We start from the raw sequence: 20,035 nt of genomic DNA on the forward strand, positions 1-20,035 counted from the left end.
AATCCATGTTGTATATTTGAAACAAGTTGACCTCCTTGCTTCTCTCATGGTACAATCCTCTTCCTTCTGAGTCCCCCTTCCTCCTTGGTCTATAGAGACAAAATCTAGGACTAGTGCCAATAGTTCATCACAGAAGAAATGTCTTGCCGAGCTGAGATCATTAACTAGTACTAAAGTAATAGAAAAGAATTGCCTTTTCTATATACTTTATACTTTCTCTGGTGCCGTTGCTACCACAAGGCTTACGCAATCGATCGCATCATATAGTTACAGTGAACTTGGGCACTGAATGGTTTATATATGAAACTAATTATCTTCTTATTTTATTTGTCATGAATGCTCTTATCATTGTATAAATTCATTCCTTTGCATGCGCAATCCAGGATGGTATCAGCTTGACTGAGTGTGCACACAATATCAAGTAAGTTAGTGAAGTCTGTCTTGTTAATTTATAGCATCTACTCAGTTTTTATGCTAACTGGAATTAATGTGTGCCTGCTCATATCAGGGAATTCTCGATAACCAGTATGACTGGTGGTTATAGACGGGTAATTCAGAAGCCTATTGATTTTGAATGGTAAATAACTGATCCCTTGTACTGGTTTAGGACTGGTGATTGGGTCTGGATCATTTTAAGTTTGTAAACTGATGCCTTTTGTTTTATTTGTTGAAGGGAACTGCTCCACTACACAGATATCAATCTACCCCTTGCGGAGACTGATTTGGACATTATTGCAAAATTTAGACCTGCAAACATAATTGGAGAAGAGGGTTTAACTGATGCAGATGAGCCCAAAGTACTCTCTGTGAACTGTGAGAACTCATCAGAGAATGCTGAAAAACAAATAAAGTCACTGGAATTTAACAACATGGCTGATGATGAGAAAGAGTTGGGTCTGCCAGAAGCCAATTCAATTGATAGTTCTGATACTCAGGAACCACAAATGGCTCTCAAATTTAGCTTCACTCTTCCCTCATCTTGCTATGCTACAATGGCCGTAAGGGAGCTGTTGAAGGCATCAACATCTGTATGTATTCTCTATCATATAATCTTTGCACTTCTTTTTGATATCTGTTTCCGAATATCATAGCCCAGACACTTGGTTCTGTGAAATCATTGTAGTAAAGGACCTATCTGTTTGACATGTCAGCATGCTTATTGAACAATAAGCGTGCTGGTATCTTATCATGTAATAAACTGTGGAGAATGCAAGTACATGTTGTAAGGAACTACCTCCTAATGGGCAGGTTTAATTTAGGCATTTTGCAAAGGTTAGCAGTCCGGAGAAAAATTAGAGGATTTATCTGAAGGCTTGGCCAACTTCTTTGCGATCACTCTGCAGCTTTATCCATTTTAGCATATAGGCAAATTATTCCTTCTTCTTTCAATTTTGATATTTTTAAGTCCTATTCTTCCTGGTGGGGTAAAAAGTTTCTTGGACTAGATATACTAATGGCATTGATCCTTACATGACACATAGGCCTGGGTAACAGTCTTCTGTTCCATGTGAATGCAGGTGGCTTTTCATAAAACCTTGAACCAATGAAGTCATGAAGATGTAGGATATCTGGAATTTTATAAGTGGATTTTCTGGGAGAAAGAAAAGAAAAGGTAGCAACATATGAAGAACGAGGGATGATCTGAGAAATGCAAGTAAGATGTACTCTTCTCCCATAAGGATCTGAACGGTCTAATACCAGTAACTCACTGCTAAAAAAAAACTACAAATAAACATACTAATAGTTTGATGTCTAATGGACTCATCTCCAAGGCTTCATCATTTAGTTTGCTCTATGTTCTGTCAATTCGAGGCCTGCCTTTTTACCACTCAAATGAGTATTTTGAACAGTCTCCAAGTTCCATGTGGTAATCTGAGGGATACCAACCTGTGTACCATTAAATTCAAAGTCAAGAGTGTCATTGTTAAATTAAAGAAGCATAGACAAGAGACTAAATAGGTGTACTTTATTCAGGATTTTCACCAGATTAATCATTTGCATATGTACCTCTCGGCTCTAGCATGCATGTTGGGGATTGGACATAGTGGCTCCAATCTTCATGCATGTCACACTAGTAGATCAGGTGGTGATTATTTTTGTCTGTCCTGACTCTCCCTCTTCCCCCCCCCCCCCCCTCTTCCTCTCCCTCTCCAATTGATGGGGATTTTCATTTAGTATGTTGTGGGAAGAAAGCTTTTTTTCAGGTTGGGGGAGGCGGTAGGCGGAGTTTAGATAGATAAGAAGGCATGCTGTATAATGGCCAAAACAGTATAATGTAATATTAGCCAGTACAGGGAAAGATGGGATGTAACCGCCTACAAGCTGGTATAATGTAATACTAGCATTGTATGTGGCAAACTTGATCCTAGGCGGTCTCATTGGTACCATAGTACTAAAACTCATTTTGTCTCGGTCGAGATTTCGAGAATTTCAAGTATCTCGGTCGAGTCGAAACGAAATGCAACATCGAATTGGAAAATGTAATATTTCAAATATTTCAGAAATTTGGGTGAAATTTCGGAAATTTCGGTCATCTTGTTTCGGAAATTTAGGAAATCTCGGTAATTTTGGTCATTTCGTTTTGGAAATTTCAGAAATCTCGGTCATTTTTGGCATTTTAAACCCAAAGAAAAAATATCATGTTTCGACGAAATTTTGGTATTTCAGAAATTTCGATCAGACAGAAACACCAAAACGAAACGAGATTTAGTACTATGATTGGTACAATGTAATATTAGTTTTGTATGAGGCAATCCTTGGTGATCTTGAACTCATGACTTACAGTGCAATGCTGCAACCACTTCTTGAAGCAATTCTATTTCAGCTATTTCTTTCATTTATAAAACCATTTTACAATCAATGGAAACAAAGCTCAGATTACTACTATTTAGGGCCATAGTACTTTGGTGGATCTCCATGGAATGCGATTATTGGCCTGCTCATTCAGATCAATGACGTCTGGTACTTTCAGTAATTGCAACCTGCACAAGGAATGTGTGTTTCTGTGCATTGGAAAAATTAGAATTGGCATTGAAAAATGAGGGGGAAAGAGTGCTTGTTTGTACGTGTCTTTCGAGTAATGAAACATATGAAGTATCAAGATCCTTTTTGTAGGGTATAACACTCAGCAAATGGCACAGTGATACTGATACACTAGTGGAGTTGGCCATTCTTGTATGTGTCATTCCAGATATTCTATGCTAACAATTATAGTAATTGTCAACTGAACTGTTGAATGTTTGGATGATTTCTGATAACTTGATAAAGGTTGTAGGTGATGATGATAATAATAATTATAATTATTATAATAATATAAAAAATTCAGGGTTGGATGATTAGAGTCATTTAATTCTTCTGTTTATCATGAAGAATATAGAGCACTCGATGACAATGAAAATCATGGTATATTGCTTTGGTAGACAAGTCTTTTATGGCAGAATATTTCATGATGATCCAAGCAATGGTGCCTTTTTAAGAATTGTGATAATTTAAACTACATTATAAAAGTAAAATCTTTAAAAAAAAAAATAGGACTCTTTGCTTCTTTTCTATAAAAAATATCTCACAATATCCTTGATCCTTATGCATACTTCAAAGAAAATGTGTCTGTTGGATTCTATGACAGAGAGTAAAACTCAATGGAAATTTTCTCTACATTTTTCTTCTTTACCTTTTCTTTGTCATGAAAAACTAAGTTGCATTTAATTTTGTTATCCATTTCATGATCTCCTGTCTTCTATTTTGCATTTCATTGTTATTTATTCTGCTGTGTTTTCAGGTTCCTGCAATGTACTTTTGCTTCGGGGTTTATGGAACTTTTGGTGTCAGCTATTGCTGCTATTTTCTTTGTACTGAACTTGGTCTGGGAGTGTCTGCCGTAGCATACACCTACATGGATTGGTTGCTGTAATACATAATCCCCATGAGAGGTAAAAGAAAAGCGAAATTTGTACAACATGACTAGAACAATTAACTGGTCAAGTCATATGTTGCGCATGCTGGAACACTAGCGAATATATTTTGATCTGTCCGGTTTTGATAGTCATTTGTGTTTATGGGCACTTTTAACAACAGCTGCCAAAGTTTGGGCTTTGCTATAAACCTCAGAGAATATGTTAGGGACATCGTTGTCAAGGAGACACAAGGCATTAGAGGGGCGCCTAAGCGATAGGTGCCTGCCTAAGTGCTCTATGTGTGATATATATAATTCAGTAATGATAATTGTATGTTTAGGGAAGTAGTTTTCTGTCTAAGAGTGTGGCTTTGCCGGCCTTCTCATTTGTCTCTCTCTCTCCTCTTCAAAACAAGGGTGCAGAGTTTCTTTCACATGAAGAGGAGAGAGATTGACTCATGGGAGTACTGGCATAGGCCATACTCCCGGAATGATATAATTATGCTAATAATGATCTAAAAATAAAAATTATATATATTTATAATCTAAGCTTATTAATAAACATATATTAATATAAACTTGTGAATTGTCAAAAAACTGATATAATATAAAGCATGTTGTCACATGGGCAAAGGCAACACTTGGATGTTCAAGGCGTTCTGTGACTTCTGTCGCCTTGGATCCAAGAAAGTGCGACTTTATGGTTTGGGACAAGCGTATGGACATGTCACTCGTATTTTTTTTGTCTAGGTGTCTAGGACCTCTAAAATAAGGAAAATGAAAATACAATTTTTTTCCCCAACCGGTGATTGGCTTATCATGTTCATGATGCTCACATAATTAAGCTGAAGTTTATCATTTTTTTCCTACTGTGGGGCTGGCTTGCTAACCAAATCAATGATTTGTGGTAGAAAAACTCTTACAGATTCCACAACTATGGGGTTCAAGCTGGTTGGGTCAGGGTTGCGGAACTGATAAATTTTGTACAAAACTGAGCCTGAGCACGAGTTTGCCTCAATGCTGTTCATTTTGGTTCAAACTTGAGCTTAAATTTTGCTATACTTGCATTCTTATCCCACATGGATGTGTAAGATTTTTTATTTTTGTGAAAAGATAATTTATTGATAAAAGGAGCATGAGTCACCGGGCGCTTCTCCTTCACGTAGGAGAAGGAGTCAGGGAGTGCAGACAGGCCAAACAGTCAGACATGTAACTGACAAAGCTTTCCTAGTCAATGTATTAGCTATGGAGTTGATATACCTTGGAATACATAAAAAAAGAGTATTAATCAAAAGAGAGACATTCTTAATATCTTCAATGATTGGCAAGCAAACAAGGGAGCAAGATTTTGAAAGCTATTAGAGTTTGAAGGAGACTTCGATTTAATTGCCAAAAATGAGAGGGCTAAAGGCCTAACAATGTTGACAAGTCAATGAGAGGCTTCCCATTCAATTAACGATGTGATTAGCAGAGCCTTTTCATGCAGTTTGGAAAAGGATTGCCAAGGTAAGACTTCTTGAGTTCCCCCCACCCCTCCCCTCCCCTCTCCCCTATAATAGGTGTTAGAAGATTTAAAAAAAGTTAATACGTGTTTTGTCAATTTTTTCTTGGATCAAGTCCTTAAGCCACTGTGATAGAGAGTCCCTTGAACGCAGCTTTTCGGATGGGTGAGAAGGATCATGCAACATGAAGAGGATATTATTGACTTTGTCCAATAAGGGATGTTTAAGAACCCTAGGATGATGCCTGAACCCTACACCTTACACCACGGGTGTAGGAAAACTTTTTCCCTTTTGCATATAGGAATATTTAAATGTTGAGGAATGTAAAATACTAAAAATATAAGGAAGGTGCCATGGATGGCAGTGGAAATATAATCGAGATTGACCATTAATGATCAATGTTGTTTTAAGAATAAAAACACGAATCCTAGAATCGGCTGATACCCGTGAACTTGAACCATGCCCGAACCAACCTGTTGTTTGTCTTGGTTTAACAGAATAGGTGGGTCCCAAACACTTCATCGGCCCCCTTGCCATTTCACTGCAATGAAAAGACTATTTTGGTCATTTCGTTGACGGGCTTTTTTGTAGTTTACGGCTGTGACCTATTTAAAATCGATTCATTTTGCAATGTCACGGGCGAGAGGGGTTAGGGTTTTTTTTTTTTTTTCTCACTTCTAAGAGTGGACTGTGCGCTCTGCCTTTGAAGAAGCTACCCTAGTTACCTTATCTCCGTCGACAATGGCTGTTGGGTACGTCGTCTCTCTCTCTCTCTGTTTCTCTTCTGCAGTATTTGTTCAAGGCTACTAACTTTGCTTGTTCTTGTTCTACAGGAAGAATAAGAGAATATCGAAGGGAAAGAAAGGAGGGAAGAAGAAGGCGTGAGTTCATTGAAACCATAGCAACGCTCAGTGTAGATCTTTGTCCCATTTTTTTTTAAAATGCTGATAGTAGTATGTTTCAATTCATATTTTATAGGGTTGATCCCTTCGCTAAGAAGGATTGGTATGATATCAAGGCTCCTTCCATCTTCAACAACAGAAATATTGGGAAGACCCTTGTTTCAAGAACGCAGGGGACCAAGGTCATGAATTTTCGTTTTTGTCTCAACCATTAAATTCATGTGGGATATATTATCCAAACTCTCTATCATTTGTATGAATCGGCGTACCAGAATCAGAACTTTAGGGTCGGTTTATTTGGAAATGATGGTATTACGTAATGCAGCTGTTTGTGGAAGTGTTAGTTACTAGAAATCTTTAGTTCCAGTTATTAGTCTCAGTGTGTGATGACGTAAGGTGATGCAATGTGTATGATGTATGATGTTTAGGGAGATAAAAGATGTTCTACTTTCTGAGTTGCCATCGTTGATAATAGTCAATACTAGCTTGGTTGCAATAAGTATAATGGGAGTTATGAAACTTTGATTTGAGATGCATTACAGGTACCAGAAATTTAGGCTAGCATTGCTGGGTATAATTGGAAATAAATGATGAATCAAAATTTTACCAGTTTCATAATTCCATCATTCGTTTCTTTTCCTATCCAGCATTTTGTTGCTCCACATTTGTATCTACATCTCCTTGTAGTGTGTTCGAGCTAGTTTTGGTGCTTTTTGTGGAAGGGACCATTTAATTTATTTTGAAGCATCTGTTTCATGCTATATGCTTCTTAATGGTGCTGCTGTTTGGCATGTTGATGGATGGACTATTTTGACTTTAGAAGTACTCGGGAATGTGAACCAAGTGATTTATTTTACGTTTTGCAAAGAAGCATAATAGTATGTGTTAGCCAAACCCTTATCCTCCAGTACAGGGCTATTTTTTCCTTGTGATATTTAATTTTGATTTATTGTTATTTTTGTGAAAAAGAATTTTTGGCATATATGTGATTAGAACGAACTAAATTTAAATGATTTTGTTATCTCACAGATTGCATCTGAGGGTCTCAAGCACAGAGTATTTGAGATTTGCCTTGCAGATCTTCAGAATGATGAGGATCAGTCTTACAGGAAGATCCGATTGAGAGCTGAGGATGTGCAAGGAAAAAATGTCCTCACTAACTTCTGGGTAAATTCAGGACACTTAAGTTTTTCAACAATTGTTAAATTATTTTATGAAGAAAAATGGAAAGGTACTAATGCAATAAGGATCGCTCAGGGGATGAATTTTACGACAGACAAGTTAAGGTCTCTGGTGCGTAAGTGGCAGACTTTGATTGAGGCGCATGTAGATGTGAAGACTACAGACAACTACACTTTAAGGTTGTTCTGCATTGGATTCACAAAGCGGAGACCAAACCAGGTTAAGCGAACTTGTTATGCTCAGACAAGCCAGATCCGCCAGGTGAAATTGATTTTTATGTTTTCTTTTTCTCCGCTTCAATGGGTTGTATTGTTCATTACATGGTATTTTTGCATAATGATGTAATTTGTTTTGGGAAAATTTCACAAACACCCCCTCTAAGTATTCAATATGTCACGGAATTACCAAACTTGGTCAAAATGTCAGAGACACCCCCTATTTTATGACTTTATTTCAACTTAGTCCACTCCATTAGTCTCTGCAGTTAAGTGTCTGTTAACTTTTTTTAAATGGCAAAATTACCCTTACCTGTGAAATCCCCATAATACCCTTAAGAGTAAAATCCCAAATACAAACCATTCTCTTCATGGGACCCACCATTTCTTCTTCTTCTTCTTCTTCGTTTCTTTCTGCTCCACCGCTGCAACCTCTGACCACCACCGATTCAAGAACATCTGCGTTACTGCGTGTCATGATGGGCAGTGGACACCAAGTTTTGCCATCCATCCCACTTGCATGGTGTGTGGGCCATGGTGTGCTCCTCTAATTAGATGGGTAAGAGTGTAAGATGAAGCAATGGCTATCTGAATTCCGAAACCATTGGCAAAAAGGCCCATGGGTTAAACTCAGTTTCAGTGATCCTGTCCTATTTATAGTTTCTGTGTCTACCTTACTCTTTCAAGTTCATTTTAATCTGCTTTCTCACAGGTTCACAATCCATCTCTTCTACTTGATTCTTGAGATTCAAAGAGAAGCAATAACAGTAGCGAGTGGCGAAGAACAGAAAATGAGTTTGACAAGCAGAGCTTGGATCGTGGCTGCAAGCGTTGGGGCTGTAGAAGCAATGAAGGATCAAGGGTTCTGTAGATGGAATTACACCTTCAGATCCCTCCAACACGCCAGGAACAATTGCGGATCTCTTTCCCAGACCAACAGATTTCTCTCTTCTTCCTCTTCTACAATAACGATGTCTAAGAAGATGGTTCCGAGCGATGAAAAAATGAAGCAATCGGAAGAATCTCTCAGAAAAGTTATGTACTTGAGTTGTTAGGGTTCCAATTGAGGCGCTCCAAATCTCTCTACTCCAGAGCTGTATTACTCCTATTTCGTCCATTCTGTAAATACTAATTGAGAGAACCTTGATTTGATTATGGAAGACGAGGAAGCGGGCCGTAGCAGCAGGTGGTGGGGTGGTGGTGGTCGTGCGGGAAGACAAGGGTGTGGTGGTGGCGGCGGTGGCAGCATTGGTGAATGGTGATGGTACCTTAAACGTAATTTGTCAAACATTGGGTACCTAACTTATAATTTTATCAAACATTAGGTACCTTAAGTGTCATTTACCCATTTTTTATTTAAATAACTAAGAGGGTAAAATTGACCTTTTAACTTTGGGTGGTAACCTTGCTTAACGTGAGGGGGAAGATTGCCATTTTGACCAAGTTTGGTAAGCCCATGACATATTGAATACTTAAAGGGGGTGTCCGTGAAATTTTCCCATTTGTTTTTTGTGTTCATTGCTTTTTAGGTTATTTGCTGTGCTTGTACTATGCAAACTGTATTAATTCCCGTTTGGGTCAACTGAGTTTTGGTTGAGAATGTGTAATTTTAACCAGTTTTTTATTTTGTGGTATCAGATTCGCCGTAAGATGACAGAGATTATGGTAAACCAAGCAACCTCATGTGACTTGAAAGAGTTGGTACAGAAGTTCATCCCAGAGATGATTGGGAAGGAGATTGAGAAGGCCACCTCCAGCATTTATCCTCTACAGAATGTCTTCATTCGGAAAGTCAAGATATTGAAGGCTCCCAAGTTTGATCTTGGCAAGTTGATGGAGGCAAGTGTTACTTTTAACTTCCTTTGTTTTCACCCAATTTTGGAGATCAGTATTGTTTCTTGTAGCCTTTAAACAGATTTATCTTTTTTCCGCCTTGTAGGGCTTCCTTATTGTTGTCATCCAACTCAAGAAATTTTTTTTTCCTTAACCATTAACAGTTCCAGCTTGCCAAAGTGTACAGTTCTTGCATCTGTTATTGTATGAGATTAGAAAATCCCAGTGCCTACTGTCATTGCCAATAGTTGGGCTTCCTATTAGGTATATTGTCTGGCTGTCCATGCCCACTCTCCTTGGATTCAATACTTAGAAGGTACTGAATCTGCTGTGTCTGAATTGTTCCATGAACCTCTGCATGTTGTTATGTATGCATAACTAACTGGTCTTGATCAGGCCCTGAGTTCTAGTGTTTGGTTTTCTAGGAACGATAAAGTAAGAAATGAGCATATTAGAGCTGACTTGGGAGTTGTCCCGATCAATTACAAGTTCCAAGAGAGTCGTTTGAGGTGTTATGGCCACATTCAATGGAGGCCTAAGGACGCCCTAGTAAGGAGGAGTTATGTGATCCCTATTGAAGTAGCTAAAAGAGCTAGGAGTAGGCCTAAAATGACCATAGGAGAAGTTGTGAGGAAGGAGATGCATAGTCTAGCATATTGGAAGGCAAAGATCTATGTAGCATACTCCATTTAGCTGAGATTTTCCTGACTTACTAGGCGGTCCTCCTCTTTCCTCTTTCCATTTAAGCAGACCTCTTTTTTTAAGCCCCTGTTTTCCATACTTTGTTCTGTTTGGACTTTGGATACATATAGCCGACCCCATTAAGTTGGGATAAGGCTGAGTTTTTTTTTTTATTGTTGTTTCTTGGGCAGATATATCTATATCTATCTCTTGAAACCTGTAATGTACAATTTAGTCTTAGCATCAATCATAATTATTTCTCTTCTTGGGGAATGAGTTGAACTATAAATTGTGCAAGTGATCAGTGAACTACTCTTCAAAGGCAGTCCTACTTGCGTTATTGAGTTCTAATTGGGGTCAAAGAACTGAATGACCTTTGTATCTTTTTGGGCTAGAACACGACAAATTTCAAAGATACATTGGGGTGTTTCCCAAGAGGTGACACCCTTCTACGAGAGAAATTAATTGTGTGCTTTTTTGCTGTGTTTCATAATTTTATTGTTTGAAAATTCTTTAATAATTTGGTCATTTGGGACAATGGTTGCAGGTTCATGGAGATTACTCGGAGGATGTTGGTGTGAAGGTTGACAGGCCGGCAGAGGAACCAACGGCAGAGGAAACTGAGGTAGTTGGAGCTTAAATGGAGGTTTTTCATCCTTTTTTTTGTCATTTATTTAATTTTGGAAGTCTCATGTATCCGTAGAGTAATCGAGAAACCTCACCAGACAAGGATTTTGGCTTTAGATTGAGACGGTTGATTGATTTTCATTAAAAGGAACATGGTTTTTGCCTCCCAATATATTAATCTTGTAGTTTCGGTAGTGTCTCTCCATGCAGCAGGTGCCACTATTCCTGCCATTCTATTTTATTTTTTTGTTTTTTGGGTTTTGGAACATGGTGTTATTTGTCCATCAAGGCCGTCTACCATGCGGTGGACTTATGTTTTCACTTTATATTTCAACTCTTAGAACTGAGCTGTGCGCTAAATTGGTTGCTATCTACTTTACCTAAGTACCAAAAACGTGTGAGCTCTTGCATGGTAGATGCAAACCGCCCGTTTGTGCTGGTCCAGCACGAGCTTTGCGACATCTTCGTGGATGAGCTAAGCTACTTTTTAAAGTTTTGAGTTTGGGCAAAAGATCAAATGTGTAATGTACTTGTAATATCTGACTGCAGATTTAGCTGCTTAATCAGGGTATCCATTGCTTAATGTCACTGGAACCCTTTCCAGCGAGTTGCATACATGCTCTGTTTGTTTCGATATAAAATAGGTCCAAATAAAAAATTTTGGGAAGCAGTTTTCTGTTGGGAGTGTATCCTACGTCAGCACTCCCATGAGTCTCTCTCTCCTTAAAATAAGGTGGCAAAGGTGTTTTTTCACATGGGGAGGAGAGAGAGAGAGACTCATGGGAGTGTTGGCGTAGGCCACACTCCCGGACAGATCTTTTTCCCAAAAATTTTACCATAAAATTAAATTTGCCAATGTTTGTTTTGAAAACTTTAAAATATTTATGTGAGAAAGTTCTTTGTCCGGGAGTGTGGCCTATGCCAGCACTCTCATGAGTATCTCTCTCCTCCCTATGTCTATCCCTTCGTTTTAAGAAGAGAAAGACATATGGGAGTGCTGGTGTAGGCCACACTCCCGGACAGAAAATTGCTTCCCAATATTTATTAATTTAAATTTTATCGTACAATACATTTTAGCCCTACATTTTATCCAAAAAAAGGGTCGACAAATTTTACAGCAAAAATTGACATAAAATTTTCCCCGCAATTGTCTCTTGTGATTTCACTCAACACTTTTTGGGTGTTAGCATCTCTTTGAGAACCAGAGTTGCAACTAGGGGTATAAATGAATAGCCGAAATTCGTTTTCGTATTAGTGTTCGTATCTGTTTAGCACCATTCGAATCCGTCCGAAAGCTAAACGGATGCGGATACGGATAGGCTATATTTACATGTAAACGGATAAAATATCCGATCCATATCCGTGTCCGTATCCGTTTTGCACTATTCGAATCCGTCTGATAGCTAATCGGATGCGGATGCGGATATAGCACTATCCGAGCCGAATCCAATCCGTTTACAGCCCTAGTTGCAACTGAAGAATGGAAATGGATGGCTCATTGGTTTGGCTCTTCCTTCTCTTCCTCACAACCCTCACCTGCCCATATGGTGCTCTCCTCTTCCATCTCTATTGCTCCACTACTGCCTCCTGCGGCATCATCTTTGAGTCCAAGCTATGTCCTCTCCCTGTCTCTTCCGTCCCTCCATCCACCTGGCCTACCCCATCTCTGGCTCCTCTGGCGTCAATGAGATGCTCAAATGCACCGTCCTTGCTCTCTTCAACCCTCTCAACCTTTACGTGGTCCATCTCGACCTCGATTCGACTCCCAAGGAACGCATTAATTTCATCAGAACGCATTGAGCTCATCGACTTGCTCAGTAAACATTGGGTCCTCGCTTCCGCGGGTAACATCCAATTGATCACCAAGGCCAATCTCATCACCTACAAGGGTCCCACCATGGTCTCTAACATGCTTGATGCTCCACATTGTGTTCTGATTGCTGTGGTTTGTCATTTGTAGAGACTCTGATTACCCTCTCGTTACTCAATCTTAGTGCCTCTGATTACCCCCTTGAAGGAGGTTGGCGATTGGGACTGGTTCATCAATTCCAGAGATTCTAAGTACCCTTTGTTACTCAAGATGGTTAGTCATTTTCGGTTTGTTTTAAACCTTTGATTGATTGGTGCCTTGCAGTGGTTAGATCTGTTGCACACGTTCTTGTATTTGCCCCGGGATCTCAATTTCATAGATCATACCAGCAACATTAGATGGATGAATAACCCTTTCTATTCAGGTGGCTAGACGGACAGAAATCTAATTCAGTTGTGTACGTTGTGTTCAGCAGCGAGTGCAAGTTCAAAAAGGAACAAGAGTATGAGATAGCCCATGGGCTTGAGCTTCTGACAGCAGAATTAAATACCTAATCTCATTACCGTGGTGCGAGTGGATGTGAAGCGTGCACATCAAGTGTTTGATAAAATAGCTAAACCATCAATTGCATTGCAGCTTGTATAAGGTTATAGCGAAAGCAAGAAAAATTTTACATCATATGTTACCTCCTGCAAATAAACGTTTGAAAATTTTTCAACATGTAAAATTTACACGTAAAATTTGTCATTATAAAATTCTCTTGTACACCGAAACAAATTCTAAGATGGAGAGTTTGCAAACAGTATCTCTCTACCAAAATCCTGTTAGCAAACTCTCCATCTTAGAGAACCTTTTTCCTATACAATATTACCACCGATTGATTATCTCATCGCAGGGCAGCTCAGGTTCTCGTACAAGAACCATTCTCATAGACCTTAGTTGCCCTAGATGGAATCCACTCACTCTTTTGGATTCCATCTGGGCAGGTAAGGTCGTACAAGAAGCTGAACCAACCTCATCTCATCGTGTTGTTATTGTGGTCTTTGTTGTAGGGGGTATAGACACGGTTCTAAGTATTAATATCGGATCCTTCTATACCGGTTTTGCACCTTGCCAATCCCAATACTGTATCAGTGACACTACAAACAAGGGATAAATCGGATGAAAAACCTATTTTTAAAGGAGGATCAGGGGCAAATTTATCCGTTGTCAATACCAATCTGATACCGCATCGATTTCGAATTGACCGATACCCATTCTAATACCGTGCACTAAAACCATGGGTATAGTAGCTTCTCTCTCTTTTCGTTTCTGTACCAAATAAAGGGACTAGGATCCTCTACAATACCGGCGGGGCAGCAGTGCACATCCGACGGCACAGCAGAGGCCAGGTGGCACACATGGCACACATGGCCTCTGCCATACCGTCGAATGTGCACTGCCGCCCCACCGGTATTGTAGAGGATTTTTATCACAAATAAAGAAGTTACATTTTACATATTCTGCAAGTTGCCGAGAAAAAACCAAACAAACAGGCAATGAGAAACAAATGTTATTTTAATCTGAGGTTTGATTGAACCGTGACATCAAAAGTCGCGGTGTAATTGTCATTAGCAAGAGGATTGAGTTCTTGAAACTAAACACAGCTTAGGTTTTTTCGTCGGACTGAGAGTTGGGTGCGATCTTAAAAGAAGACAATCCGACGGTCTCGCGGCTCTTGAGCTGATCGAGCTGCTTGCTGCCACGACGGAGCAGATATTCAATGTAAATGAAGTTCTTGCGATCCACGATTCTGGCATTCCGGCGGAACTCACCGGAGACGGTCGATTCGATGCGACTCCGCTCTTCGGGGGATTTGGTACGAGCTGCTCTCAGAAACCCTCTGTACAACGCCAACACCTGCTTCTGCATTCCTGATAGCTTTACTACACCACCCTTTGATCCCATCGTTTAATAACCCTTCTTCTCTCTCTCTCGATCTTGTCTCTAATTATCTTTTCCTGTTCCCCAATAGAAATCAGATGATATTAGAAACTTAAAATACCAGAATTGAATTTTCAAAACTTTTTCTTTTTCTTTTTTGAAAAAATGCAAGCGGAACAAATTCATTGAAGTTGAGGTTGAGGAGAAGCTTCGTCTCCAAATCTATAAAACAAATGGAGAAGGGAGCAGTCAAGATCTAGAAAGACGGGTTTCAATGCTTGAAACGAGCTAAAGAGAGAGATTGACGGATGACATACCTTGGTGCTGGATTGCGCAACTTCGCCAGCGAGGTAACGCTCGATTTGGGGCCTGGGAAGAAAACATAAAAGATGGGGTGGTTTATTTAATTTTGTATGGATCCACAACAAGCCGTCGACTCAGCCGTTCCCGCTATACTTGGTCGATCTTGCGAGTTTCGAAAACCGATTCGCATAAGACAAGTCAACGAGGATTATATGAGTTGCTCCATCTCCGAGTCAAACACACCGACTTTTAAACACATGGTTCCAGTTCGACCCTCCACATTAGGGGATTTTTCAGGTCAACTCAAGCCGATCCAAGCTTGCTATTGTGATTAGTTGTTTAGGGTTTGGCCACATGACATGCTTGATGGCCACTAAATTGTGATTGTGAACGCGTTTAATTTGTTCCCATTACAAAACAAGACTTCAGTGATACGTAAGAGAATTGAATGTGTGTTCGAGGTAGTAGTGACTGGAGCAGCTGTTGCTACTGAGACCATAGAATGCAAACTATTTTCGAATACGAGTCAAATTAGGGGTGTCAACCGGTCGGTTTCAGTTGAGTCTAATTGGTGTTAACCAATTTAAGGCTTTGCATCGTTTCCGCCTGTTTAGGTTATCAGGTCTCCTGGGTTAGGGCATGGACATTTTTCTATTTGGTTGGTCGGTTTTCCGGTCCTTGATCAAGCTAAAAGTAATTGGGATGATCAGGCTTTTAACGGGCTAATTGATTAATTGGTCTATAAACATTCCTTAAATGGGCCATAAACAGTTCTTAAGCGGTCTATAATCGGGCTGAATGGCTTAAATGGGCTATAAATGATCTGTTATTTGTCGGTCACAACATTTGGTCGGTTCCGATCAGTGACCATTGGGCCACTACCTTGCATTGTGAACAGCCAATTGTTGATTGTTCAGTGCTTGAGCCTGACACATTTAGTAATCAATCGGGCCAATCTCAGGCTTCAAGAGGTCGGTTCAAGTCGGGCCAAACTGTGAGGCCAACTTTTGACTCCCCTAATAGGAGTGCTGTTTTTTCTGGATGGATTGAGGTCAATGTTAAAAACTAGAATTAGGATTTGGATTGGAATCGATCAAAATCGACCCAAAATTTGTATGAATTGGTGTAAAAATTTCCTAACCCTAGTTTACGTGTAGAATTGATTCGGGCTGGATAGGCCTTGGCCCATTGGATCCGATTAGTAAATCCTTGACTGAGAGGCAGGACTTCATATATAAACTAACGAGAAAAGTTCTCCGTGGGGAAATGTACCGTCCTTCCCAGACACAGAAGGGGGCAAAATGAGTGTCTCGCTTCCCATGAAAGACAAAAATCCTGCCCCCATGATGCCAGTGGGCACTCTCTCATTAGCCTTGTGCATACATAGGAACCACGCTCTCCCGCAGAGAACGTCAACCCATAACCTAAATAGCTACCATTGATTGATTAGGTGGGGTAAAAATTTGTGTGTATAGGTAGGCCAAGTCCCGGTCAATAAATTGAGTTGATTTTCAATCCAAGTGGAAATGGTCATGTGGTGGACTAGACCTTTCGAAAACCCATCAAAAGATAAAGTTTTGAAAGATAGTTGAAATAAATGGGTCGATCTAGAAGTCATTATGCCTAATGAAGTGTTACATAGGTTAGTCCATGTTATAGAGAATCGCACATCTATCTCAATGGTTTTCAAATATTAGCTCAAAATAAATAAGAAATGTGATTCAAACTTTGATCTAGAGTTTTAATAAATGATGGCTAAAATTATAAAAATGTATAAAATGGAGATGAATCTGGGGATTCCTACCAACACCCTCACATATTAAATCATAGGATCCACACTAAAACTTTTTCCCCTTGGAGAAAATGTGTTTCCCAAAACGAACGAATCCATCTCCCACCCTCTCGATTGTACGATTTCTCACTTAGTCTGAGAACCTCTACCCTTTTATGTGGATTTTGTTCAAATTTAAAAAGCAATTCCCTGATCATTTTCTAGAAGGCGATCCAACATTAAGGGATGTATTGGTATGATTTCTGTTTCAACTTATGAAATTTAGAGGTCATAAATTGAAATTATGATGTTTAGTATGATTTTTTCACTTTATTCATGAATAATTGAAATCAACTTAATCCGAAATAGTAAAAAGGACCGAGTTTCCCTCCACCCACAGTGAATGGAAAATCCCATTTGTCGAGGAGTGGGAGAGGGCAAGGATGAGTCTCAAGAGGTATTTTGGAATATACTAAAACCCTAGGAGGGATTTGTGCCCAAAGCCGAGACCTGTTTTAAATTTTGAATATTGAAATTGAAATCAATTTCAAATATATTTTGTGTTCCTTTAATGAGCATGTGTTACTAACATGGATAAATGTACCATTGACATGTTTAAAATGAAATGAAAACAAAATCACCCTATTTCATCGTTGCCACCATCAACCTTTCCAACCCTGCCCCTCCGCCACCACCACCATGCTTCCCAGCTCTCTCTCTCTCTCTTTCTCCCAAAGAATTATAGAGAATCTATTCTCAGAAATTGAACTAACAAATATATTTCTTATTCTTGAAATATTTCAAATTGATTCAACCAAAACAATTCTATTTATTGCCTATTTCATGAAATCAATCCAAAATTGAAATCGAAATCAACATCATACCAAATCAGCCCTAAGATCTCCAACTTCAAGTTACAGAAATTGGTCAATTCACATTGTTATACGGTTTGCACTACTTGCCTAAGTAATAAAAATTTGTCCCATTCTCCCACATCATTTTCACGACATTCTTAAAAAGCAGAGGAATTGTGTTTGAAATCTTGATATACACAAGGTACAAGGACAGTTGATCCAGCCCCACTCGTCCAAAATCATTCAATTTGTTTCTCTTTGGACAGACGCAAACAGAATCATCTATATTTGCCAAGTCCAAAAGCCTCCATTTTTTCTTTGTTTGGGTTATACCACTATCACGCAATGTATAATGTATAAATCCTTCACCTTGGCTTTCCTCTCTTCCTGCTAATTAACAGTTTTAATGTCTAGAAGTCCCAAGCTGACACTGTTAACAAGAAACCCATCATAAACAACCCAGAGAGGGATTTCTCCAAATTGTTGATTATTATTGATGATAAAGATGCAACCAGACAGGATCAAAATGCATTGGGCAAAGGTGAGAAACTTGGAATGATTAAGCAACTCAAAATTATGCAGTATAGAAGGAAAGGAGCTCATATGAGCATCTTCTTTTGATTACCAGACCCCGCATGTACAATTCTATTAACTAGAGCAGACAATTACAAACATCCCGGGAAAAAATGGGGAACATATCTCTAGATGTAAATGCCATCTCTAGGAATGAAAGTTTAGACAATAACAATAGAAAGTTTTATCAAAATTCACAAAGTTTACCATGAATATGCTTACCACTCTAGTTCTTTGTTGAAGGTCTGGCACAAGCACAAAATGTAACCTTCTTTCGCCTGGGGCTGCTTCTGCCACCGCCATAGCCATACAGATAGTCCTTCAAGAGAACCCTCCTTTCTGGGACTTTTAGTAGTCCCTTGCTTCTTCTATACTCCTCAAGCTTCAACAAATCAAATTGGATTTTCTGCAACTGAACTTGCAACCGTCCAATCTTTTCAGACACTCGCCGTGCTTGTTCTGAGACTCTCTTCCTTCGGACGTTTCTAGTCTCCTCCATTTCCAACACAGACTTTTCATCAGAGGACAAGAAACCCTCTTCAGCACTCTTAGTCAATTTGCTGTTAACATCAGACAACTGCATGATGGCCTCTTCAACTTCCTGTAACTGCCCTTTCACAGTATCATACTCAATATCCTTGGAATTTTTGCTCTTCCCCGACATTTCCACCTTCTTTTTTACTTCTTCCAATGTTATGTAAAGATTCATCAACTTCTGAGCATCAGAAGCAAGTCTCTCTAGGATCTTCCTCCTGTTCCCTTGTTGATGTGGCTCTGTTCCCCTACTAGATACCTCTAGTATGTCAACGCCCAACTCCTTCTCAACTTGCAACTTTGAAAAGGGATGCTTACTCTTCTGTTCCTTTACACCAGTCTCACCCTTGGCAGGTGCAGATGGCAGCTTCTGTCCCTTGTCAACTGTAAGATCTAGGTTGTAGTCATGTTCAACAGTTTCCCATATCTCAAGCATGTCATCATCTGTCTCAACATTTCGTTTCTCGTCCAGGGCATTTTGTCCAACTCCATGGCCACAGAATGACTGTTCAGAAACATGATCAAGTGGAATATCTTTCATCAGTAGCACATTCTTTACCTTTGATATTTGGGGTTCTGTTTTCTGTAGATGGCCATCATTTGACTCATCCCTGAGTTCAGGGCCTTCTAGTTGCAAGACAATATCCCTGCTTGTTTGAACTTCTTTTTCTTTCAGGGAGCTGGTCCTAGATTTTAACCCTTTGATCTCTTTCTTCACAGCCACTTGCTTGTCTTTGTCTAAGCTTTCCAGCACTGCAAGCCTCTCCTTCTCCATCACTATCTTCTCAATAGCTTTAACCCTATTCAGCAATGCCTGCAAATCAGAAACTCCATTTGGCAGCACAGCACAATGATCTCCACTCATCAGTCCTTGGCTCTTATCATGATATGGATTTTCCAATTCTACATCCTGGAAACAAGTGCATGAAGTTATATGATGCAGTTAAGATCACTACAATAAAAAAATGAAATATAGGTGGAACCATAGAAAGACTGAAAGTGCTAGAACAAGCTCCATTAAGTGGCAATTGGTGCTGGGACTAAGAATCCCAAAAAGTAATGACCCACCTAATAATTTCAAAAATTAGTAATAATATTGGAAGACACTAAAACCATAAAGGAAAAGAGACGCTCCAATATCATGGCATTTCCTTTGATGTTTTCTATTAATTCATATTGAAGATACAAGGTAATCCAAGGTAATATGGATGAGGAAAAACAGAAAACGAGAACCTGAGGGGAAGAATTTTCTACACAATTCTCACAATATATTTGAATGTTAGAGCCTTATAGGCCCATCATGCGCTATTGGTTTAACAAGTGGGTGATCAACTGGATCCTAATGCCAACTGCCAGCCAAAATTTTGACTGACCTATCTAACTGATTGTTTAACTTGGTTAAAGCTAGTCTGGACAGAAATTATTTGTCCAAA

The 20,035-nt window shown here is 39.3% G+C and overlaps 5 protein-coding genes across 7 annotated transcripts in view; 3 read left to right on the plus strand and 2 right to left on the minus strand.

The window, feature by feature from the left end:
• Positions 1 to 1,596, plus strand: part of LOC122666065 (multisubstrate pseudouridine synthase 7) — an 89,041-nt gene extending 87,445 nt beyond the window's left edge. Inside the window, exons 17-20 of the mRNA XM_043862178.1 lie at positions 384 to 421; positions 509 to 577; positions 674 to 1,028; positions 1,518 to 1,596. Of these exons, the coding sequence (XP_043718113.1) occupies positions 384 to 421; positions 509 to 577; positions 674 to 1,028; positions 1,518 to 1,547 (492 nt within the window). The 3' untranslated portion in view covers positions 1,548 to 1,596. The remainder of the gene's footprint in view (positions 1 to 383; positions 422 to 508; positions 578 to 673; positions 1,029 to 1,517) is intronic.
• On the plus strand, positions 1 to 8,842 carry LOC122666054. The gene is made up of 4 exons (XM_043862168.1): positions 1 to 7; positions 3,477 to 3,480; positions 6,671 to 6,677; positions 8,448 to 8,842. Exon 4 carries the CDS (start codon positions 8,485 to 8,487, stop codon positions 8,746 to 8,748), a length of 264 nt encoding a protein of 87 aa, XP_043718103.1. The 5' UTR covers positions 1 to 7; positions 3,477 to 3,480; positions 6,671 to 6,677; positions 8,448 to 8,484; the 3' UTR covers positions 8,749 to 8,842.
• The window catches only part of LOC122666028 (40S ribosomal protein S3a-like), a 19,014-nt gene continuing 4,983 nt past the window's right edge, over positions 6,005 to 20,035 (plus strand). The window contains exons 1-7 of one of the 2 annotated variants that reach the window (XM_043862147.1): positions 6,005 to 6,146; positions 6,228 to 6,275; positions 6,373 to 6,478; positions 7,326 to 7,463; positions 7,554 to 7,739; positions 9,332 to 9,532; positions 10,755 to 11,028. In XM_043862147.1, coding sequence (XP_043718082.1) covers positions 6,136 to 6,146; positions 6,228 to 6,275; positions 6,373 to 6,478; positions 7,326 to 7,463; positions 7,554 to 7,739; positions 9,332 to 9,532; positions 10,755 to 10,847 — 783 coding nt within the window. In that variant the 5' untranslated portion in view covers positions 6,005 to 6,135 and the 3' untranslated portion in view covers positions 10,848 to 11,028. Of the gene's footprint in view, positions 6,147 to 6,227; positions 6,276 to 6,372; positions 6,479 to 7,325; positions 7,464 to 7,553; positions 7,740 to 9,331; positions 9,533 to 10,754; positions 11,029 to 20,035 lie in introns of those variants that run through there. The other variant, XM_043862152.1, reaches the window with a different exon arrangement.
• LOC122666043 (succinate dehydrogenase assembly factor 1, mitochondrial-like) lies at positions 14,271 to 14,621 on the minus strand. The gene has a single exon (XM_043862160.1). The coding sequence runs from the start codon at positions 14,589 to 14,591 to the stop codon at positions 14,292 to 14,294; it is 300 nt and encodes a 99-aa protein (XP_043718095.1). The 5' UTR covers positions 14,592 to 14,621; the 3' UTR covers positions 14,271 to 14,291.
• Positions 18,082 to 20,035, minus strand: part of LOC122666013 (protein NETWORKED 1D-like) — a 15,752-nt gene continuing 13,798 nt past the window's right edge. For both annotated transcript variants that reach the window (XM_043862136.1, XM_043862132.1), the window contains one exon: positions 18,082 to 19,512. In XM_043862136.1, the coding sequence (XP_043718071.1) occupies positions 18,295 to 19,512 (1,218 nt within the window). In that variant the 3' untranslated portion in view covers positions 18,082 to 18,294. The remainder of the gene's footprint in view (positions 19,513 to 20,035) is intronic.

The sequence above is a fragment of the Telopea speciosissima genome, chromosome 1, assembly GCF_018873765.1.
Source record: "Telopea speciosissima isolate NSW1024214 ecotype Mountain lineage chromosome 1, Tspe_v1, whole genome shotgun sequence".
In the NCBI taxonomy this organism is placed as follows: domain Eukaryota; kingdom Viridiplantae; phylum Streptophyta; class Magnoliopsida; order Proteales; family Proteaceae; genus Telopea; species Telopea speciosissima.

Bases quoted from the DNA above. Each gene is read 5' to 3' on its own strand.
- LOC122666043 (XM_043862160.1), bottom strand. From the start codon at position 14,591: ATGGGATCAAAGGGTGGTGTAGTAAAGCTATCAGGAATGCAGAAGCAG.
- LOC122666054 (XM_043862168.1), top strand. From the start codon at position 8,485: ATGAGTTTGACAAGCAGAGCTTGGATCGTGGCTGCAAGCGTTGGGGCT.